This window comes from Giraffa tippelskirchi, chromosome 11 (genome assembly GCF_054371585.1).
Source record: "Giraffa tippelskirchi isolate mGirTip1 chromosome 11, T2T-mGirTip1v1.2.pri, whole genome shotgun sequence".
NCBI classification, from domain to species: Eukaryota; Metazoa; Chordata; class Mammalia; order Artiodactyla; family Giraffidae; genus Giraffa; species Giraffa tippelskirchi.
In genome coordinates, this window is record NC_137285.1 from 135239681 (window position 1) to 135264165 (window position 24485).

At 41.1% G+C, this 24485-nt stretch overlaps 1 protein-coding gene across 7 annotated transcripts in view; it reads left to right on the forward strand.

The window, feature by feature from the left end:
* The first annotated feature begins 10545 nt into the window (after positions 1 to 10545).
* CAPRIN1 (cell cycle associated protein 1) overlaps positions 10546 to 24485 on the forward strand; it is a 36840-nt gene continuing 22900 nt past the window's right edge. For 3 of the 7 annotated variants that reach the window (XM_081541661.1, XM_081541663.1, XM_081541662.1), the window contains exons 1-3: positions 10546 to 10732; positions 11308 to 11517; positions 24339 to 24401. In XM_081541661.1, coding sequence (XP_081397787.1) covers positions 11308 to 11517; positions 24339 to 24401 — 273 coding nt within the window. In that variant the 5' untranslated portion in view covers positions 10546 to 10732. Of the gene's footprint in view, positions 10733 to 11215; positions 12003 to 24338; positions 24402 to 24485 lie in introns of those variants that run through there. The other 4 variants (XM_081541665.1, XM_081541667.1, XM_081541666.1 and 1 more) reach the window with 2 other exon arrangements.

The following is a 24485-nucleotide window of genomic DNA, read 5'->3' on the forward strand; positions in this document are numbered from 1 at the left end:
CTGTCTGATGACTAACTCACAGGAGATTCCCAGAAGCTATCACTTCCTTAACTTCTCACATCTAATCGGTCACTAATCCTTCCTTGATGATTCTATCTATGAATATCCTTAGAATTCAACTCTGACATTGTTTTAGTTCAAGCCTTTATCTGTTCTCTTACCTTCTAATAAGTTCCTACAGGTCACCCTGTCTCAACTTCCAATCCAACCTCCATGCTGCATTCATTGATCTTTCTAAAATATGAACGATCCCACCTCTGTTCCCTTTAAAACTTTTAAATTAACACCCAGTGCCTATTGCAAGGATAGGATTCTTAATCTGAGAAGCATGAAGTGGAAGTCCAAATGAATGGGCATCAGAGGAACTGTGGATTATATGCATATTTTATGTGTGCATTTTCCCAATGAGATGGCCCATTTTAATCAGAACTTCAGGGGAATATATTTCCATAGAAAAGCTAAGACCTACAGTTTGAGCTCAAGTTGTTTAGCTGAGATGAAAAAATTTTTTCATGACCTGGCCAGTCGTATCATCTGTATCTCCCTCCTGCCATCTCTCTCCAGTTCTACTCCAATGATATAGAACTGCTATGATTCCTAAAACACGCTATATGACTTTATGCCTCCATGTGCTTTTTAGCAAAGGTCTGTCTAGTCAAGACTATGGTTTTTCCAGTAGTCAAGTATGGATGTGAGAGTTGGACTATAAAGAAAGCTGAGCACTGAAGAATTGATGCTTTTGAGCTATGGTGTTGGAGAAGACTCTTGAAAGTCCCTTGGACTGCAAGGAGATCCAACCAGTCTATCCTAAAGGAGATCAGTCCTGAGTGTTCATTGGAAGGACCGATGTTGAAGCTGAAACTCCAATACTTTGGCCACCTGATGCGAAGAGCTGACTCATTTGAAAAGACCCTGATGCTGGGAAAGATTGAGGGCAGGAGGAGAAGGGGACAACAGAGAATGAGATGGTTGGATGGCATCACCGACTCAGTGGACATGAGTTTGGGTAGGCTCCAGGAGTTGGATGGATAGGGAGGCCTGGTGTGCTGCAGTCCATGGGGTTGCAAAGAGTTGGACATGACTGAGCAACTGAACTGAACTGAACTGTGCTTTTGAGCTTGTTGATCTCTTTGCAATGTCTTTCCTCTTTCCTTTATCAACTTTTGTCTGCTCGTAAAATTTATCTTTCAAAATCCAGCTCTGGCTACATCTCCAGAGAGCCTTCCCTGGTTCTCTCCTACAAAGAGTTAACCAATCCCAGTTATGAGCCACTTCTCTTTCATATACAGGCAACCAGTTTTGCCTATATTTTTGATTATAAAAAACTGAAATATTATAAGGAGACATTTTTTATGCTATATAACATACCTGCAAAAGTGATCAAACCATAAACATGTAGCAGCTCAATAATTTTTACAAAGTGAATTTTACCTGTGTAACTACACCTATGATCAAGAAATAGAACATTTCCAGGACACCCAAAGCCCCTCTTTTGCTTCATCCTAGTCATTACCTAACCCCAAATATAACCACTGTTCTGATTTCATCACAAATTAGTGTGCCCATTTAAAAAAGTCTCATACTCTTGTATCTAGTTTCCTTGATTCAACATTCTGGATGTTAGACCGGTCCATGTTGTTTCTAATGGAGGTGGCTTGTTGATTTTCAGGGCTGTATAGTATTTCTTTGTATGAATATACCACTTATATATCCTTTTTCATTATTGATGGACATTTGAATTGTTTCCATTTTTAGTTACTAAGAACAATGTTGCTCTGAACATTCTTGATCATGTCTTTCAGTTACCATATATATGCATTTCTATTAGGTGTATGTAAAAAAGTGAAATTTCTCCATTAAAGGGTATGTGAATATGCAGCATTGGAAGACACTGCCAAATACTGTTCTAAAATGGTGAGGTCAATGTATACGCCTGTTAATAGTGTATAAGAGTTCCAGTTTCTCTACATTCTCACCATTATTCATCCATTTGTTTCCAAATTTTAGCCACTTTAGTGAAAGTGTAGTAGTACCATGAGATATATTACATGTTTATTTCTTTATATGTCTGTCTACAACTCCCTCCTCTTTTTTCTGTCTATCCTTTTCAATCCTACTTTCCTTGAGGCCATGAGACTATGTCTCATTCAGCATTGTGTGTTAACATGGACAGTTTCTGGCACACACAAAGTACTGAGGAAGTGTTTCCTAAGTGACTACACTGTTTTCTGAGAAGTAATAAGGATCTGAGAAGACCTTCAAATGCCAAAATCAAGCTTTTTAGGTAACCGTCCATCTACCCTGCCTAAGTTTAAGTCAAGTGCTAATCATCAGACGTGTTTGAGTGTACATCCACTGCCAGTACTATTCTTCTGGTACTTTCTCAAGGATTCTCTAGTTAGGTACTTTATAGCATTGACCAGGAATGTATATACCAGAACTGTGACAGTTCTAAACACAGAGTTAAAAGAGAGCTTGAAATACAATTGTACTTTCCCTGCTTTCTGGCAAAATCTAAGCCAACCAAAGCAGGGAAGAAGCTATTCTTGTTTAAAGATACCCAATGAAGCAAATCAAACCCACAATGAGATACCACTTCTCACTGAGACACATTCACTAGGATGACTATAATAAAAAAGATGGATGATAGCAAATATTGGCAAGGACTGGAGAAATTGGAAATTTTATACCAGACTGGTAAGAGTGTAAAATAGTGTGGCTGCTTTGGAAATCAGTTTGGTGATTGCTCAGAAAGTTAAAGGTAGAGTTACCAGAAGACCCAGAAATTGTACTCTACGTATATACCTAGAGAATTGAAAGTATGTTCACATAAAAACTTGTAATGTGAATATTCACAGCAGCATTATTCATAATAACCAAAGAGTGGAAATAAGCCAAATGTGCATCAGCTAATGAGTGGTTAAACAAACTGCTATATGTACATACAATGGAAAATCATTCAGCCATTAAAAGGAATGAAATACATGCTACAACATGAATGAATCTTGAAAATATTGGGCTAAGTGAAATCAATGAGACACAAGGCTGCATATTGTATGTGTGTGCTAAGTCACATGTCTGACTCTTTGCGACCCCATGGACTGTAGCCTCCCAGGCTTCTCTGTCCATGGGGTTTTCCAGGCAAGAATACTGGAGTGGGTTGCCATTTCCTCCTCCAGGGGATCTTCCCAACCCAAGGATCAAACCAGTGTCTCTTAGTTCTCCGATACTGGCAGGCAGGTTCTTTTCTACTAGCACCACCTGGGAAAATGAAAGTTGCTCAGTCATGTCCTACTCTGTGACCCTGTGGGCTATACAGTCCATGGAATTCTCAAAGCCAGAATACTGGAGTGGGTAGCCTTTCCCTTCTCCAGGGAATCTTCCCAACCCCAGGATTGAACCCAGGTCTGCTGCATTATAGACAGATTCTTTACCAGCTGAGCCACTAGGGAAGCCCAGCGCCACCTACGAGGCCCCATCAATATTGTATGGTCCCATCTATATAGAATATCCCAAATCGGCAAATCCATAGAAACAGAAATTAGTAGTACCCAGGGGCTAAAGGAAGGGAAAATGGGGAATGATCACTTATGAGTACATGCTACCTTTAGAGTGATACAAATATATTAAAATTGGATAATGATGATGATTGCATTACTCTGTGAATACACAAAAAACTACTGAACTGTACAATTTATTTGACAGGGTGAATTTTATGGTGTTTTAATTATACTTCAATAAAGCTATTATACAACACATTAAATTTTTTGCATATTTTACTTATTTGTATAAACTTCTGTAATTTAAAAAAAAAGTTTAAATATATTTATGATTTGTATTTTTCTTCTTGTGAAGATGTTGCGCAAACATATTTCTTGACACATGAACACCTCTCCCTCTTCTCTCATCAAACCAGCCTGGAATCCTAAAGCACTGGTGCCTTTCTTTTGTTGGTGGTTATGTTTTTAATTAACTAATTAATTCTTGATTGTGCTGGGTCTTTGTTGTGGTACTTGGGCTTCTCATTGCGGTGGCTACTCCTTGTTGCAGAGCACAGGCTCCATGGGCTTTAGCAGTTGTGGCTCATGGGCCCTACAGTGCACAGGCTCCAGTAGTTGAGGTGCTAGGCTTCAGTTGCTCTGAGGCATGTGGAATCTTCCCAGAACAGGGATCGAACCCATGTCCCCTGCATTAGCAGGTGGATTCTTATTCACTGTACCACCAGAGAAGTCCTGGTGTCTTTTTTCTTTAGGTGGATGTTGACACTGCATTCATGAAGTGTCACCAGCTCTATCCCAGAAGAATGCCAAGGAATGTGATCTTGCAGTAGGACAAGGTAGCAAGCAGCATTTGGTTTATACAAGAGCAGCCCAGGCAAAGGAGGGGCTGGTTCCTTCCCTCAGTGTCCTCTGGAACAATGGCTTAGTGGAGTTTGACTAACCTGTCCAATATCCCCATCTGTTTAAAATTTTTAAAAAAATTATTTAAAAAAGATTTTATTGGAGTATAGTTGATTTATAATGTTGTTAGTTTCAGATATACAGCAAAGTGAATCAGTTATACACATAACCACTCTTTTTTAGATTCTTTTCCTGCAACATCTATTTTCTTCTCTTCTGGCTTCTTAAAGAGGAAAATACAAAACAAACAGCAGCAGAAACTGTGATATTCTAACATATTAGAATATATTACTGTCATCATTGATGACTTTTAAAAATTTCTTCTCCTCTAGTTTTTCTTTGCTCCAATCTTTAAAGAAAAAATTTCTCTAATCCTGTGCTTCTCAAAATGTGGTTTCTAGACCCACAGCAGCAGCACTAGAGGACTTGTTAGAAATGAAAATCATGGGCCTTTCCCACATCTGCATCAGGCTTCTGACACTGTGGGGGTGGGGCCCCGTGAGCCCAGTGTTATGAGTCCTCCTAGGGATTCCAAAGGACAGCCCACACTGTAGTACCACTAAATCGTGCCCCCTTTTCTTAGCCAGCAGCTTTTCAGTATAATATACAGCAGTAGGCAGTATAGACTTGCTGAGTCACCTCCCCTCCCCTTAACCCTGAGCAGTCCATTCACCACTCTGGATTCTCTCCAGTGAATGTTTCCTCAACATTTTCTCTCCAATCTTGGAATCCGATTGCTCCTTCCTGAATAGAATTTGCGGTGCTTTTCATTGTTTCTAGGGATTGCCAACAATGCCCTACTTAAGAGATCCTCACAGTACTTCCTGGCAAGAAAGATAAGAGGATGTCATGAAAAGAGGTATTTTTGTTTGAATGTTTATGAAACATTATGAAACATTTTTTTGTGAAAATAAGTGCCTCACTTCAATTCACAAACTTGAATGTGCAAAGGGGAATTTGATTTTTAAAATACATATCCCTAAGTCTCAGATTCTGGGATGTAGATGTACTATCTGGGGTGGATAGTCTTCACGCTCACAAGTGACCCTGGTGATTCTGAAGGCGGTGGGCCTTGCTCCTTTTGAGAAACACCACACAAAGCAGGAGATTTAGGGTGGGGGTGGGGCTTCCAGAACACTCCCCTTTGCAAAGTTGACACTCACTGGAAAATTCTACAGTTAAAAAAAAAAAAGTAATACAGGACCTACACCTTTTCAGGACCTTTTTCATATCTTTAGATTTAGTGACTTAATGTTTAGGAAATCTTTTAGTCAAGTTCTTAGACTCTCAAGATTTAAAACAAAAAAGTTATTAACACCTGAGAGGTAAATCATTAATGCAGCAGTTGTTTTTTTAGATGTGAAAGTTATTCTTGAATAATACATATCCTGACCAGTTGTAGAAACTATCCTGAATAAAGTACCTTTATTCTATACTTATATTCTCTAAGTAACTTTGAGACATAGAAAGTTATATTCCTTCTAAAGTTTGTGTGGCAGTTGTCACTGTGAAGGAAATTCTTTTTCTTAGATCATTGTTCAAAGTGGATTGTATGTATCAATATTAGTGGGTGAAATGAATATATGTTTATATATATATATATATATATATATATATATAGCCTGAAAGAGACCATGATTATGCATTTAGGATTCAAGGTGATTATCTGTTCCCAGTTTAGTGTTACATCCTTTCACACTTTCTAAGGATTTTTTTTCTGCCAATGTCATCTCAATATTTTTACTTGTAAAGCACTGGGAAAATGACTGCATTTTTAGTCTCATAAAATAGAACAGAGTTGCCAACCTCCCCATTATTGGCATTTGGACTTGGATAACACTGTGGGGTATTTAGAAGCATCCTTGGTCTCCACCCACTAGATGTCAGTAACACCTCCCCCTCAAGCTGTGACAATTTATAATACTCCAGACATTGCCAAATATCTTTAGGGGGGCAGTATCACAAGTTGAGAACCACTGAAATAGAAACATCAAGTTAAAAGAATGTACAATTCACTTAAGTAGTCATATAGAACATTTTAATGCCTGTGGTCAAGGTATTTTTGCTTTTATGTTGAAAATAGTGCATCGCTTCTAGGAGTGTTCAATAAGAAACACCACTATTTTGTGAAATCTGAAAAAACTATTCTGGACATATTGTACCTCTGTTAAATAAGAAGCGTATTTCGAAGCATAACATTACAATTAAGAAAAAGTGGACATCAGAAAATGTAAGTGGAAAAGATTATCACAATAGAACAGGGAAAAGAGCAGTATGGACCAGTGATAGCAATGTTGCAGTGATACAATGATATACTAGTAGGCAATACTGACAAAATATTTGTGCCAGGCATGTTATTGCTTCTGCAGATACAGAGAGAAAAACAAAACAACTGTTTTCTTCCGTTGAAAAGCTCAGAGTTCAGGGACACAGACAAATTATATTATCATACAAAAAGAAGGTACTGGAAAAATTATGATAGAAATGTCTACTGCTGACTTGCAATGACTGAAAAATAAGAATCCTAGCTGTGTGAGCAAGGTGATTCACACTTGGCCAGGTTTGTCAACTTGACACAGAAAATCAGTTAAAATAATTCAGACTAAAGTTCTCTTCTGCAACAAATAAGCTTGAAACATTAGCTTATTGGGTGATGTGAGTCGAAGCAGCTGAACTATTTTGCCAAAATGATCAGGATAAGTGGTTCAATTATTCACTTCACTAGACTGTGGAGATGTCAGAGTGCTATTGTCTAATGAATTAAACAAATGAACTTCAACTTGGGAGATTTGTGTTTTTAAAACATATTAATATTGGGTATAACTTTAATACCAGGGTTTTTGGAGAAAGTATTTTCCATTTTTAGACATATTCTGCTCTCCCACTGGCTTACTGGGAAAACCCTTTTAATTCTCCTACTTCTTCAGTGATACTATAACTCCAAAAACCACGTGGCTCTTCAGCAGAAGAAACAGCAAAAAGAGAAAGTATTAAAAATTCACATACATGTAGCTTCAGTTGCCTTTTTGTCAGGTGGGATATAGACAAATTTGGTTTGCTGGGATGGTGGCTTTGGGCTGAGCAGAGGTTAAAGATACTGCTTTGTCTTAAATTTGTTGGTCTTTCTGGACCTGTAGACCTGAATAAACAACTACAAGAATGCCAGAAAACCAAGGACATGGGACTGGGATAACACTGCTGGAAGTGAGAACACAAGAGCTATGTATGTCCACCAAATATTTCTGGTTCACCTGGCTTCCTTTTAGGCATCTGATGCAATAGCATCTCTTGGTTGGATGGGGTCATGTGATTCTTCTTAACTAATGAGGTGTGAGCACACAGGACACAAGTCTACCTCTCTGGAGTATCCGACTACTTGAGAAACCCTCAAGCTCTTTCTCCTCGTGGCATAGTAATTAGCAACACTTGAGACATGGTTTCCCCATCAGCTTGAATCTGAATGCTGTGAGCAGAGCCCTCTGCTGAACCATGACGGGTATGTGTCATGTTCTAAGCCAGAGTTTGGCAAAGTTCTTCTGCAATGGATGAGACAGTATTTTAGGTTTTGCACATCATAATGTCTCTATCACTATTCCTCTACTCTGTTCTGTGGCATGAGAGGCCTTAAAAAAATATGTACAAGAATAGATGTGGCTGTATCCCCTACCTCCCCGGACTATTTACAAAAGCAGACAGAGGGCCATTTGGTTCAGGGCCTATAGTTTGCAGATCCCTATTTTAAGTCACAGCTCTCAGGACTGTTACTGCAGCATATTAACCTAGCCTATCATGATATCCTGTGGGCTGAGATGAATCCCCAAATGAGAGTCTTTATCATGTGTTGTCATCTATCCTCCCTTTCAACAATCCACTTTCTCTTTTCTTGAAGCCTAATTTAACTGACCAGTCTCTTCATGTTTCAGTAACTGCTATTTCTTATGTGCCAAAGAAACGCAGAAAAGGCCTTTCCTTCTCAACACCTAATCACAAGACCTCTTCTGCTCAAATCTGAATCACCAAAGGTCTCCAAGTCACTGGTTCTCATATTTTAGCAGGTATCAGAATCACCCAGAGGGCACAGATTGCTGGATTTTACCTTAAGTTTTTGATTTTATAGGTTTGGCAAGAATTTGTCTAGTAGTTCATGTCTGATGTTAAAGACAACAATCAGGCTCTAATAAAACAGTAAAAAACTTTTAGACTTCACTGGGCATACAAATTGGCTGAGAAGCTTGTTAAAATGCAGATAACCTCAGTAGATTTGGGGTGGGGCCTGAGATTTTGATAGTGATAGTGGTCAGGCTGAGGACACTAATTGCTACAAGAAGCTAAAGAGTCTAATCTTCCTTTCTACCCCTAGGTTTAGCATAGTGTTTAGATTAGAGCCAAGTACAGTTCTGTGCTTAAGTCTTAAATAATCTCAGGTCAAATTTGACTTCACTCACACCTAATGAGTTAGCAAATCCTTTTGGTTCTGCTATCACAATGTATTTATAAAGCATCCAACCACTTGTCACCACCTTTACTGTAACACCCTGACCTTGGCCACCACCATCTCTGGGCTGGATTATTTCAACAGCCTCTTAATTGGGCTCCCAGCCTCCACTCTTGCTCCACCCTCCCTCTCACTTCTCACATTTACTGTAAATTCTTTATATAGCAGCAAGAGGGTTTCTTTAAAACCCAGGTTGATTAGGTTACTCCCCTGTTTAAGACTATGCACACAGTGACTCCCCATTTTATTCAGCAAAAGCCAAAGAGCTTCAGTGGTCTATCAGGCTTTACCTGCTGGCTCTCTTTTTATATCTTTGACCTCATCTCCTACTCTGCTCTTGCCACTCTGGCCTCCTTGCTGTTCCTTGAACCCACCAAGCACACTCCCATCTCAGATCCTGGCACATGGTTTACCCTCTACCTGGAAAATTCTTCCTCCAAGATGTGACCTTTTTCCTTCAGTCTTGGCTCAAATGTCACTAACGCTTTTCCTGACCAGCTTTTTTTCCCCCTCTACCTCTTCACTCTGATATATATTTACTTATCTTCTCCCGACTTAAGAATGTAAGCTCCATGCACATAGAAATTGTTTACCATCCCTAGCGTTAAAGAGTTCCTAACGCATAGTAAAGTGCCCTATAAATATTTGAATGAATAGACAACAGACTGCAGCTAACTGGAATATCTTGAGGATGTAGGCTGCTGCTTCTCCAGGCTCCCTCAGGATACATGTTGCCAACCAGTATTACTCATTTTATTTCCCAGTAAACAGTGGGTTTGGTAGCATCCTTTCCTAAATCCTTTTCTTGGAATTTAAATAATAAACTGAGTCATTTACTGTTGTCATACATTGTGCTGCTGAATTTTCCACTGCTTATATTCCTTTTAATACATTTTCCTCCAGCATTTGGCCTTTTGTTCACCGTCCACAACCCTACTGCAAGGCTGGAATTTATTTCCCTTGGAGGAAAAAAAAAAATCTAACGTTCACTTAACATTTGCTTAAAAGTTTTAGGTAAATCTAAAACAAAACAAAAAAAGTCTGATTCACAATACTCAGGCCTATTGGGTACATGTTATCTTAAGATAGCTGAAGATTATTTGTAACGTGAGTCCAGAGTTTTATAACTTAAAACCATCCATCTTGCTCATTTCCAGCGCGTTCTACAGAGAACGTCTAGGTTACCAGGTGATTGTGTTGTAGGGGAAGCGGCAACTTCTCTTTAGACCTTCTGAGGTGTGTGTTTGCTTGCTCTGCATATAAAGGAATTCTAGACGCTGGGACTGCACCACCCACCCCACGCACCCCTCACTTGCAGAAACCTCCCCCCCCAGCCCCCCCGCATAAGGGCTCTTCGTGGGGCAGTTGCCAGCTCCAGATACAGCTGCTTGACACCTATTGTCTCAGTTTGGACGTCCAGCGACTTCGCCTGAAGGACCCTAGCTTCGATTTCGCCCCAAACTCAAGCTACCGCTCCGGCAGCCTCCCCGGGCCCCTGCCGACCTGTCCCGGGCGGCCACCCCTCAGGCCAGGGCCTCGGGCAGGGAGGGCGGGAGGCCAGGCGGGCCCTTCCTCTCAGGCGTTCGCGCCGGGCAGCCCGAGCGGCCGCGAAGGCCCCCCGCCCGCCGCTTCTCCCGCCCCCTCCGCCCCAGAGGGCTGGCTGCCTAAGTCCCTCTCGCTCCCGGCTCTCCACCTCACTAGCAGCGGCTCTCGGTGCAGCGGGGACAGGGCGCAGCAGCCTGTACCCACGGAGCGCACGACACTGCTCGGAACGCACCGCCACCCTTGCCCCTTCAGCCGCCCACTCGGGATCTCCAGCGGCCTCCGCGCGCGCACGGTGAGCGCCACCCCGGGCGCTGAAGGGCAAGCGGGCCGCTGCCCCGAGTGTCCTTTACCTCCGGATCGTCTGGACCTGCGCGAGGGGCTTGCTCCTCAAGTCTCCTCTTCCCCACCCTCACCCCTACCCCCGGTCATCTCCAGGGCCCTTCTCCACCCTACTCCGCCTCTCAGCCCCGACCTCTCCCCTCCCTTCCTCGCAGGGAGGCGAGGGCCGGCCCTCCCCGGTGGGGACCGTTGCTCTGGCCGTTGGCGGCCGGCGCTGCGAGGCCCCGCCCCCGGCGCGAGTCTTGGTGCCCCGGGGCCGGTAGGCCGAGCCGGTGGCTCGCGCGGGGGAGGGGCGGGGCGGGGCGGGGGGCGGTACGAGGCCGGTCCGGGCGCCCCGCTGGCGGGTCGCGCGCGCGCCCGCGCCCCTTCCTGCCCCGGCGGCGCGCGTCGGCCCCGTCCCCACCCCCACCCGCTCGCGCAGGCTCCCGCCCGCTGCGCGTTTTGTCCCGCGTCTCGCCCCGTCCGCCGACTGACTCGCCGCTCTTGTCCTTCCTCCCGCTTTTTCTTCTCTCCCCTCACGATCTCAAGATGCCTTCGGCCACCAGCCACAGCGGAAGCGGCAGCAAGTCGTCTGGACCACCACCGCCGTCGGGTTCCTCCGGGAATGAGGCGGGGGCCGGGGCCGCCGCGCCGGCTTCTCAACACCCCACGACCGGCACCGGGGCTGTCCAGACCGAGGCCATGAAGCAGATTCTCGGGGTGATCGACAAGAAACTTCGGAATCTGGAGAAGAAAAAGGTGCCAGGAGCTGGAGGGGAAGGGAGGGTTTGGTGCTCGGACCCTGACTTGCCGCAGCCTTTACACTTCCAGTCTCGGACGCTTCCCCTTCGCCCAGGCCCGGCCTCCGCAGTCAAGCGGAGCTTCGAGCCCAGAAAACGGGCTCCGCGGGGAGGTGCTTGTCACCTGACGCGGACGCGGCGCTGGCCCCCAGGCCTCTTTATTACCGTCCTCCCGCGGGGGCCAGGCCTCCGGCCTCGGCGACTGGGTTGTGTGAGGGTGGGGGCCTGTCCCGTCGCCAGGCATTTAACTGATGCCCTGCTCTCGGTGGCGGAGGCCCCTTTTCTGTGACGGGCGTCAGCGGGGGGAAGGGAAGAGGTCCCGGGTCCCAACCGACTGCCTCGTGGAGTCGGGGCGGCCTACGTCCTGGAGCCTTGGGGCTTGTCCGCTCCGTTATCGTGTACTTGAGTCCTGCGCAGGGGCCCCTCTGCTCCCTCAAGAGGGAAGTGTTTGGGGTTCTTAAACGAGAGTCGCTTCTCCCTTCGGCCCCTCTCAGGCAGGCCTTGGATTTGCTACCCCCCCTCCCCTCTGACGGGCGCCCCTTCCTTCTTTGTTTCAATTGTCCGGGTGTCCCCCCGAGCCTCACGCTTCACCCGACCCCGAGAAGATTTTCTGCAGCCTCTCTCAGCCCTTTGGGGACTCACTGAAGAGGGCTGGGAGGGAGACTGCACAGGTCGGGACTCGCGGGGCGGTGGGTCCGGGTAGGACGGAGGGGCTCGCTGGGTCTCGGGGCACATGGAGAGCGCGTCTAACATGGCGGCGGCTGCGGGGAGAGGGAAGCGCTGTACGGGAGCTGCATTGTGAGCACAAAGCGAAAGAGGGGGAGGGCAGAGAGCAGGCAGTCGCCCGACTGGCCTCCCTCGATCCCCCCTCCAAAAGAAAAATCGAGCCACACCCACAAATTTTGGATTGAATATTTAACCATTCCTAGGTCACACTATTAGGTTTATCTTCAAGTTGGTCTTTTGTTTTATGCTTTCAGCGCAGGACTGTGCCGGCTCTGTTTAGAGGGACACGTGTGTGTGTGTGTGTGTGTGTGTGTGTGTGTGTGCGCGCCTGTGCCTGCCTGTGTGTGTTTGTGTGTACGCGTAGAGAAAGGGTCTTAGCAGAATGAATAATTCAGCCTTCAGTAAGATTGGAGGTGGAAAGGGAAAAAAATCAGTAGTACAAAAAAAATGGGGTAGTTATAGTTACATCAGTGACTATTATGCAAACTTTTACCTTTTACCTTAAAAAGGAAATAACTTGCTTTAGTAGCTTCTGTTTATCTGTCTCTAGTAAAACATTTATTATAACATCTTGAATTTTGAAGAAGTCACTTTAAAATGTTTATTTTGCCAGCCACAAAATAGTGTTAATTAAGATGTAATGGTAACTACTTGGCTAAAATTCGGGCTGTGGGAAATAACTTGAAAACTGGTTATATTTAGGCCTTAATTATTTTGATTGCTTGTTTAATGATTCATTTTACATTTTCGGGAGAGTTTTAAAGCATTTTTAGAGTTTTTAAGTTCTACTATGTTTGGAATTTGAACTTTATTTGAAATTGAGAGATGCGCTAGTTGTGGATTTCTACCTTTTGCTGATCCTTTATTTTGATTAAATAACTGTGATTTATTATAACTGTTTGAAATAATAGATTTGTCAGTACTACCAAAGCAACAAAAGCATTTTTATTGTTAAGGAGCTACATTCAAGTATGTAATAAGATAAGCGTGCCCAAGACCAGTGTCGTCTGAGTCTGCCATTTTTGTTAACTGTGTTTGAAATTGAGACTTAGCTACGTTATAAAAATCTCTTCATTCAGTAAATAACCCTGTCAATCTAGTACTTAATACCCGAATGAAGAACAGTTGTAATGATGTAATATTTTAAGTGTAGACATCTTAATATAGATATTTATGTTTTAATGACTGAAAAATGATTCTTGACATTTATAATATAAAGTCAGGCACTGATTACCAGGTAACTTGGTTGTGAGGTAAGTTGGATTCTAGTGTTCACGTGTATCTGAAAAAATTAGTAAGCTAGTTTTATGAACCCTATGAACGCCTGAACTGTGACAGTTCTTTCGTGTGTATAGGTTTGTAGTACTATACATTGCCTACTCCCTTCCCCCCAATTATAAAGGAGAAAATAATGTAGTTATTATTATAGAGATTATAGACAAGGCTAGTAAGTAGTGAAAAGTTCCCTTGTAATGATGGAGATTTAGTACACTACACAAAGCAACAAATGCCTTTCTTGTCTTTTTTCCCTGTCTTCCCAGTGTTAGGGTGCTAGGTAGCAGAAAGGTCAAATTTCAGTTACGTGAGGCTTTTTGGTAACTCACTGACTGAGCTACCTACTTGTTAAATAGTTGAGTTGGTAGTACCAATGTTGTGACTTACTATTAAAACTGTAGGTTTTAATTTTTGAGAATCTCGGGGCATTTGGGTTTTCCTCTATAATTTAATCACACCTAGTTTCTAGTTTAAATAGAAATTTTTCTATATCTAGATGATTACTGTATGAATGGATTTAACTAGGATCCATTTTTTAATAGTGCTTCTAATACACCTAAAGTAGGATTTACTTTACAAATCAGTTTTCAATCTTTTTATTTCAGTTTCTTTAGCAAATTATATTTGAGTTGTATTTTAGTTTTGACCTTTTCATAGGTGCCTTCTGGACAAATGCCTTTTTCCAGGGATTCTCAAATTAAGTATCCCGATAAAAATTACTGCTTGATAGGTAATACCACAAGACACACAGAATTGAAATAATTTTATTGTACTTCAATGAAAAAACAAAGTTATTTAGAGGAAAGCTAAGCATCTGTTCAGTGAGAATGCATACTTTACTTTGATGAAATATGATCCTGTTATGTAATGCAACTAAATAGGCGGGTGGTTTTTTGAAATTTGGGCTTTTAAACTATGTGAGTGTTCAGCAAAGAGAAGAAATGCAGCTATAATAAGCAGAATTATGTCAAATTCTATATCCCAATCTTTCAACTGATTAAAGTACAAGTAACAATGAATTGAGTGATTGTCTAGTTTTCATCAATTGGCATAGAACTGGGCCCTTGGCTATGCAAGATGATATTTTGAAACAAAGTCTTAATTTTAACTCAAGGTGGTGGGTTTAGTGGCTAAATTGTGTTCCAACCCTTGCGACCTCATTGACTGTAGCCTGCCAGGCTCCTCTGTCCATGCGATTTTCCAGGCAAGAATACTGGAGTGGGTTGCCATTTTCTTCTTCAGGGGGTTTTCCAGACCCAGGGATTGAACCCTGGTCTCCTGCACTGCAGGTGGATTCTTTACCAACTGAACTACCAGGGAAGCCTTTAACTCAAGGGAGAGCTCTTTTATCATTTTTATGAGCTCTTTTATCATTTTATCAGGTAATCATTTTTGAGGTAGAATAAAGGATGTTTTCGGAGAAGGCAATGGCACCCCACTCCAGTACTCTTGCCTGGAAAATCCCATGGACGGAGGAGCCTAGTAGGCTGCAGTCTATGGGGTCGCTAGGGGTCGGACACGACTGAGCGACACGACTGAGCGGCTTCACTTTTACGCATTGGAGAAGGAAATGGCAGCCCACTCCAGTATTCTTGCCTGGAGAATCCCAGGGACGGGGGAGCCCGGTGGGCTGCCGTCTATGGGGTCGCACAGAGTTGGACACGACTGAAGCGACTTAGCAGCAGCAGTAGCAGCAAAGGATGTTTTAATAGATGACATTTAAAATTGTTATACTCTTTTGCAAGTATAGTAAGTTTAGACAGTAGTGACTTTGGTAGGTGAAAGGTTAATCAGTGTTGTCTCGCAAAATGACCTGGCAGTTTTTAACCAATATGACCAGAAGTGATAGACAAGTATACTGGTTTTCATACTTCCTAAAGCCTTTTTGCTCTGTGTTAGTTTGCAGTTCGTATTATTCTGAGAAAAGGATTGCTTATTGTTAGGATAACATTTCTTTACAGACCAATGCGGTGTGCCTCTCAAGGATTTTCAGTGCAGGTGTCGTACAGAATTCTCAGTTTTTTGAAATAAAAACGTTCATAACTTGTATAAGCAAACCCTTTTCTTGGGGATAACATCTGAAGTTTTTCTTGACAGTTAAAATCTCTGAAGTGCTAGTTTCTCCATTGGTTGCATGGACTATTCCTCTGCAATGCAGAGAGCAAGACTGCTTTGTTTTGCATTCACCTTGTCACAGAAGAAAAAGTATAATGCTTAATTTGTTTCCCTCTGGTTGTCTGGGTGTGCCCTGTGAGTGTGTGACATAGAAAAGTATTTAAAAATTGAGTTTGAAAAGAAAATGATATGAATTATCTCATGTGATGACGCAAATACCTTTTCTGGAATGAGAGTAGAATCCTAAGTATGATAATAAGAATGTGTTGTTTTAAGCTGGCCATATTTTACTCTAGGATAATTCCTATGTTTGTATCAGAATATTTTTATCAGATATTTATATCAATAAATTTTGTCTGACTTAGAGATTAAGCATACAGTTTGTCATAATTTTATGTAATTAATTTCTTAGTTTACGTTTAGAACTAGACAAGGACTAACCTAGTACCACTTCATCTTTTAAAAAATTAATATTTGCAAAAGTTTAAACTTAAAACAGTGTGCTTTTAAGTTTATTATAATACTGTTATCGAATCTTTCAGATTTGTTAAGAGCTTAAAGCCATTTTAGAATTTATTCCAATTCATTTTACAGAGGAAGAAATTGAGATGCTCATGTAAAAGGACCCAGGTTGAAATAGGTGAATTCCAAGGTCTCTTGTAATGTTTTAGAGGGGTAATTAGAATTTGTAATGCTTTGCCACATAGTGTAATTTTTCAAGTTAAAGCTGATCCTGTGGAACCAAGCTTTTTACTTCAAATAACTGAATTTTATTATTATTTTTTAGATTTTTATTTATTTTTTGGCCGCACTGTGACATGCCAAATCTTAGTTCCCAATGGGATTGAACCCTTTCCCCTTGCTTTGGGATCATGGAGTCTAAATCACTGGATTGCCAGAGAAGTCCCCCCACATACTTTAATTTTAGAGTTACTCTATTTAAAAAAGGTGAAAGCAAAAGAAAAAAGCTTTTTCTTCTGTAGACCTATATAGTAACATCTCATTGCTAAATTTGTGTTTGTAGGCTGTCTAGGTAATGGCCTCCAGTGAGGAGCAGTACAGGTGAAGTTCCATTTAAAGTTTCTCTTCATGCTTAGTTAAGCCCCAGATGCACATTTGCTAGTCTCTACTCAAGCTTGGTATGTTATAGGCCAGAAAATCTGGGGATAGCATTACCAGTAGAGAGAAAGAAGTAGGGAGATGTGTCAATATTTACATCTTAATTCTCGTATTCCAAGTTTCTGGATTTTTTTTTTTTTTTTTTAATAATTGGTTCCTTTTGGGGGAGGAAATGAATAGTATGTATGCAGTCGAGGAGAATGAGAGAGGAGTAGCAGAAGAGAAAGTCAGTCAAAGTTGAAATTGTAAGGTGCTTGACTTCTCATCTGTTTATTTCTCCCACTAGCTATATACTAGTGCTTTAGTTGGCTAGAGTATGGGTGTAAAAACACAGATGAAAGAGACCTGATTGAGCCTCTGCTCAATTGGTATTTCTGAGGAAAGGGTAAGATGTGCTTCTTGACCATGCAATCTGTTTCCTTTAACTTCTTGTGCTACCCATTGTCTGTACACTTTCTTTGAATTTTATATTGTTTTATGTTCTCACTTTATGCATTTTTTCTAATAGGTAGTAAACTGCTGGAGGGCAGAGACTATTACTAGCATCATACTGTGCCTTACACATGGCATATGCTAAATAAATATTTGCTAGATTGACTAAATCATTACATAGCAATACTTGTATTTTCATCAATAAAATCCTGTTAAAATGGATTCATCCATGAGGGGGAAAATGCTTTTTTGTACAGAGTTGTTTACTTGCACTATTTTTTTTTTTTTAATTGAAATGGGTTTTTTCCCCTGGAGGATTTTATTTTTTTTAAGTGAGTAAAGTTGATGAGTAAGCAATTAGAAAACTCCTATCTTAAAATCTAGGTAGTGTAAACAAGATTTGTTAATAGTCTTGGGAAGGAGGACAGATGATTTTTGCTATTTGAACCATTGTAGATTATTAGAAATTTCACTGCATTCCCCTTAATACTCTTACCCAAGCATAGAGATAGCTGAAATATACTAATCATTGGGGAAAAAAATCTTTGGTCTCCATTTTAAATGAATTAACTGTTCACATCTTTCTATCAATAATTGAAGTCCCAACAGAGTATATAAACCATTTAGTTGTACCAACTCATCCCACTGAGTAGTTTGGCTAAAGCAACTAATAATTCAAAAGACACTTGTTAAGGTTATCTCTGGTCAATTGTTTCTTTCTTTTTTGGATTATTTGTTTTTCAAGTTCACAAGCTTTAGACTTTATAAGAATATAATTCAAAGTAGGTGATGTTGGAACTCTAAACTTTTTCATTTTCTTACTAAGGTTAGATGCTTTCTTTCATTCAGTCTTAACTACATAATTACTGCCATGGACAAGAAATAAGTTTTTACCGGATTGTCTTTTTTTTTTTTTTTTCCTCCAATTGAATAAGTGAAAATGAAAGTCGCTCAGTCGTGTCCAACTCTTTGTGACCCCATGGACTATACAGTCCATGGAATTCTCTAGGCCAGAATACTGGAGTGGGTAGCCTTTTCCTTCTCCAGAGGCTCTTCCCATTCCAGGGATAGAACCCAGGTCTGCCGCATTGCAGGCAGATTTTTTACCAGCTGAGCCACAAGGAAAGCCCAGTTGGACAAAAGTCTTGTCAAATTATAACTCCTGGTTAGTTACCTGCCTAAAAAATTATCTTACAGTGGGACGTTAGATAACAACTGATTTAGCATCCTTTTACTGTTTCTCAGTGTTCAGGAATCCTGCAGTCTTGATACTAGTGAGCTTCTGTATTAATCAGTCTTCTAGGGCCTGGTAGAATGCTCATTTCTCAGTGAAAGTCTGTTTCATTTTTGGACAACTCTTAAGTTCATAATGTTGGAGTTACATCCCTGCCACCACTGTTAAATGTTTTGTTTTCTGTAACACCTCAGACTCCTGCAACATGTGAAGGCTTCTAGCATTTGAAGAGAGCTGCTATGAATCATCTATGGATTGTACTCTGTGTTCTCTCTACCCTCCTTTTAAAAATTGAAGGAACTTGATTCTTGATGCCTTTCCTGTCTGCTGTGAATTTTACTAGCAACTCATTCTCATTTGAATTGAGGAACGTTTGTTGAAGGCAGAGTCAGCTGCCTACCACTATGTGGGCAAAGTCAGAACTCATGTTTCTAGATGAAGAACAGGAATGCAGGAACTGGGGACTTGAAATGCCTATAAAGGGCCACGGATGATTACGGAAAGATGAGAGGAAAAGAAATCTTTGTCTTGCTGTATTTACATTGTCATTCTACAGGTTCTTACAGTACTACAGAAGTGATTTATTTGGCCTGGAGAGAAAGTAATTTGAGATATAGCTAGGTGTTCCTACTATTTTTGTTATTTTAGGCTTCATTTTTTAAGTATTCTCCTATAGTTTAGAGATTTCCTTAATTGAGAACAAGAGTTACATGGTTTCCTAGATAGTGAAGCTAAAGATGGTGTCTCTCCTAATTTTTCTTGTTGTGACTGTTTACAGTTGTCTAGCTGGTAAAGAATCTGCCTGCAATGCAGGAGATCCAGGTTCGATTCCTGGGTTGGGAAGATCTCCTGGGGAAGGGAATGGCAACTCACTCCAGTATTCTTGCCGGGAGAATCCCATGGACAGATGGACCTGGCAGGCTACATACAGTCCATGGGGTCGCAAGAGACAGACACGACTTAGCGACTAACCCCCCCCCCCCCAGTTGTCTGGTTGAAGAATCAGTGGTTTTTTGAGTCTCTCATTTCTTTTGCTATTTCTTTTTAACTGTCATTTTTTTTCCAATTATTACTCACTTACTAACTTTGTTGGTTATAATAGGAAGGAAGGGAATCTCTGGAGAACAGTCATTTTGAATATTTATCTGGTGGCACCCTCATAACTTCCCAGGTGACACTAGTTGTAAAGAACCCGCCTGCCAATTCAAGAGACATAAGAGATGCAGGTTCGATTGCTGGCTTGTGAAGATCCCCTGGAGGAGGGCATGGCAGCCCACTCCAGTATTCTTGCCTGGAGAATCCCCATGGACAGAGAAGCCTGGAGGGGCTACAGTCCATAGGGTTACACAGAGTCGAACACGACTGAGTGACTTAGCACATGCCCCTGTAGCACGAAGTGAATTTTTGAAAAACGTTTAGATAAAGCAGCTTTGGTGATGAAAAAAATTTTGGGGGAGAATGGAAGATCTGGGTGTACTGCAGTTCTGGAGAAAGGAAGACAGCAGCAGGAGGGCAGAAATGAAGTGTAGCAATAGCTGGAACAGAGCGGAAATACAGTGCTGAGGCACAAGTGATTTTTCTGGGATATGTGACCTTCAGTTCATTTCAGTTCAGTCGCTCGGTTGTGTCCGACTCTTTGCGACCCCATGGACTGCAACATGCCAGACTTGCCTGTCTATCACCAACTTCTGGAGCTTGCTCAAACTCATATCCATAGAGTCGGTGATGCCATCCAACCATCTCATCTCATATATGACCTTAGGCAAGTTATTTAATTGCCCTTTCAGTTTCCATTTAGATGAAATGTGATTGATAATAGTGCCTTCATGATACTTTAAATTTGAATGCCAGTCATAACAAATACTCTGAACTATAGGCAGCAAAGAAACAGAAGAGTGGAACTGGTTTCTTGGTACTACATGACAATATAGGCTTTGACATGTACTGGGTAGTGTCTAATTCCATGGTTCTGCTTTAGAGATTCTGATTATGAGTAACCTGGAAAATGGCCCGATTTTTATCTGGCTCATGTGTGCTGTGCTCAGTCGCTCAGCTGTGTCCAACTTGTTGCCAACCCCATGGGCTGTAGTCCTCTCTTTGTCCATGGAATTTTCCAGGCAAGAATACTGGAGCGGGTTCCCATTTCCTGTTCCAGGGGATCTTCCCGACCCAGGGATCAAACCTCCATCTCTTATGTCTCCTGCATTGGCAGGCAAATTATTCACCACTGTGCCATCTTGCTCATATGTGGTGCTATAAATGAATTTTTAATACATTAGGGATGCTCAGTTGAAAAAGGAACCCTGAATTGAATTTTCAAGATGGATATTTCAAGATAGAATCTAAGAGGGCAGGTTTCAGTTATATCAATATTGTGGTAGGTTTTCTGACGAAGATATCTGATGCTAGAAAAACAACTCCATTCTGCTGGGGAAAAAAGTTAATATTCATTTTATGTGGACGATACGAATATTCAGCAAATTTGTCTGTAACACTGTATGTTAGAAACTGTCTTCGAGCTTAGGGAAGAAAAAAGCTGTGTTTGTCTGGAGTACTTTATTCCTGTCTTTGCCCCTCTGTTTTTGTGGGGGTTAATGTTTGACCCATCAGTTTGACAAGTAAATCCTTCTTTATGTAATGATCTTAGTTTGTACTGCAAATTTTAACTGCAAGTGGGCAATTTTTCTACTTGTATTTAATGCATAGATCTTTATTTTGGCTACACAGAGATCTTGCGGGTGACAGTATTTCAAGAATTTGTGCACTATGAAGCTGAGTTTCACATAGTAGCTGCTTTCTCTTTTCATTGATCTCTTAGCCGTCCAGTTATTGCTGTGAGACAGATTACTCCGGCACTTACCTCATTTCATCATGCACACAGATGATGCCTGTTAGGGATTCAGGGCATACAGTGGGGTTGACCTGCTCTGTGATGCCTGGGGTCTCAGCTGGGAAGACTCAACCTTGTTTACTCACATGTCTGATGCCTGGGCTCGAATGACCTAACGCTAGAATTGCTGACCAGAATTCTTATTTGAGACCTCTCTTCATAGCTTAGCTTCCTCATAGCATGGCAACCCCAGGGTTATTGGACATGTTAAATGATGGCTCAGGGCTCCAAACGTGATTGGTTTAGTAACCAGCAAACAGGGCAGAGATGCATTACTATTATGACTCAACGCTGGAAGTCACCTAGGATCATTTCCACTGTTCTCTTGGTTGAAGCCCGCTCAGTATTATGGCAGAGGAGTTAGACTAGTTTTCAGTGAGAAGTGCCAAGGTCACATTGTAGAACGGTACGTGGGAGTCGTCTTTAGAAAATGTAATCTGACGTAGATCTTGGGGTTGGATGAAGAGCAAATTTCCTATTGTGTAGAAAATTGGAGCTTTTCTACCATAAGATATCTTGTCCTAGGATAATATAGATTCATACTCAAGGATTATTGTAGGTGAAAGTCCTGACAGTATCCTGAAATCTGACAATCTTAACATTTTTGTGTAGCACAAGATTTTAATTTTTTTATCACTAGTATATAAGCTATGTCTTTGCAAAATAAGTGTACAAAACAGAAGGAAAAGATTCTACCTGTAATTCTACCACTCAGGTACCATTCTTAACACTTTAAAAAATCTTTATATGTATGTGTACATACATACACACACACAGACAGTTTTTAGGAGTTTTAAGGTCTCCAGACATTTAATGATAATACTAGGTATGTAAAACCATCCCATGTGGGTTTGTAGTACATTCATTGTGTGCTAATGTCCTGATTTAGCAACAGTTTTCTTTTTTTCAGTTTTCTTGAAAAATGTATAATGCCATTAAAAGGGGGAGATAATAAATGTAAGGTATAGCTAACAGCAGTTTTTCTTTCGCCTAGTTGCTAGAATTTTTACTGTGTACTGGCACTCAATTTCAGGCAGTACTGTTTGCATATCTTCTATTTATATATTTCTAAGTACTGGAATACAGGTTATAATGCTATTATTGCATCATAAATCATAATTAAAAGCAAATCTTTAACTTGTTTAGCTTTTTATTTTTTTAAAGTAGCCTGTCCTTTTAAAAACATGAACTGTCTTTGTTCATCCTCAGTGTTTGAGGCAGCTGAGCTCTCATATGGGGTTAGGTGTACTGTATCAGTGCAAAAATCTTGATTCGTTTACTTAAAAGACTAAGCTTTTTTTTTTTTTTTTTAAACAGTAAGTACCACAAAGTCTGACTTCCCTGGTGGCTCAGAGGTTAAAGCGTCTGCCTCCAATGCGGGAGACCTGGGTTCGATCCCTGGGTCGGGAAGATCCCCTGGAGAAGGAAATGGCAAACCACTCCAGTGTTCTTGCCTGGAGAATCCCATGGACGGAGGAGCCTGGCAGGCTACAGTCCACGGGGTCGCAAAGAGTCGGACACGACTGAGCGACTTTCCCTTTCCCACCACAAAGTCTCTCATGGTTGGAAGAAATTCAGAATAATATAGTTCACTTTCCTAAGGTGTCAGATTTTTTAGTTAAGACATGGACATGTATTAGTAAAGTTTTCTTTCATCTGATTACTAAAGAAAATCTCAAATTGGTGACAGTGTAATTCTAGATTTGAATTTTATATGAACTTAGTTGGAGGCTTATTTTTTTAATGTATACATTTATTTAATGTTTTAATTATTATAAATGTTATTTTTGGCTGTTCTGGGTCTTCATTGCTGTGCAGGGGCTTTCTATAGTTTCGGAGAGCAAGCTTTTCTTAGTTGCTGAGAGCAGAGGCTGCCCCTAATTGTGGTCTGTGGCCTTCTCCTGTTGCAGAGCATAGGCTCTAGGGTGCAGGTTCGGTAGTTGTGGTGCATAGGCCAGGTTGCCCCGGGCCATGTGGGATCTTTCTGGACCAGAGATCCAACTGGTATCCCTTGCATTGCAAGGTGGATTCTTAACAACCACTGGGCCACCAGGGAAGCCCTGGGGGCTTACTGTTGTGTAAATAGGTCACCTAAATAAGATTGAATAGTTTCACCATCCATTAATGTTTTAATGATTGTACTGATTTTATTTACCTTCAGTATATCTAAAGAAGTTAAGAATAGTAGCCTAGGAAACCTCCCGACTTTGGAGGGGTGGAGGGATGGGAGAATGATCTTAAACCAGAGGCTTAATTTTCTTCCCCCACTCTTGCTCATTTAGTTACGTTTGTGAGAAAATAACAAGAGCAAAGCTGTTGACTAGGGTACTATGACTGTAAGCGATACGATAGCTTGAAGTTATTTCATTTTTAAGGGAAATGAGTGGGACACATCAAAGACAATATGCACATGTGTTTATTCAGAAAAACAAGTATACAACATACATGAATTCTTTGGTGAGGAAGGGAGGAACAAAAATTTAACACTTAGTAAAATAAGGTACCTGATATGGTCACTTGAGTGTAAGTGGAATCCTCATTGAATTGTGGCTGTCACTCACGTGGATGGGTATCATATGCTTGGGCCGTCTGATGCACATCTTTTTTGGGAAACCCAAGGATGGGGGGACACACGTATACCTGTGGCTGATTCATGTTGATGTATGGCAGAAATCATCATAACATTGTAAAGTAATTACTCCAATTAAAATGATTTTTAAAATAAGCAGTAACTTGTCATTGACTTATAATACGATATTTGGTATCAGCATGGCTGGGATATTTAAATTCATTTTTTAAACTCACAATTAAACTAAAGCTATTTTACATACTAACTTAAACTGTAGTTTATCTAAAAAGTATATAAAAAGTATGTTTAGGGCAAGATTTCAGACAAACTTAGAGAATTATATGGGTTTGTTGTTTTATCATTGTTAAGCTGGAATATACTTCCAGTATAGAATATAATTATTTTTTTCTTTTAATATAGGGCAAGCTCGATGATTATCAGGAACGAATGAACAAAGGGGAGAGGCTTAATCAAGATCAGCTGGTAAAGATGTTATATTTTATTTAGGTTTTTATGTAACTTAATAAGATTAATTTTGTGTTTCTTTGTGTTTCCAGTAAAAGTTGG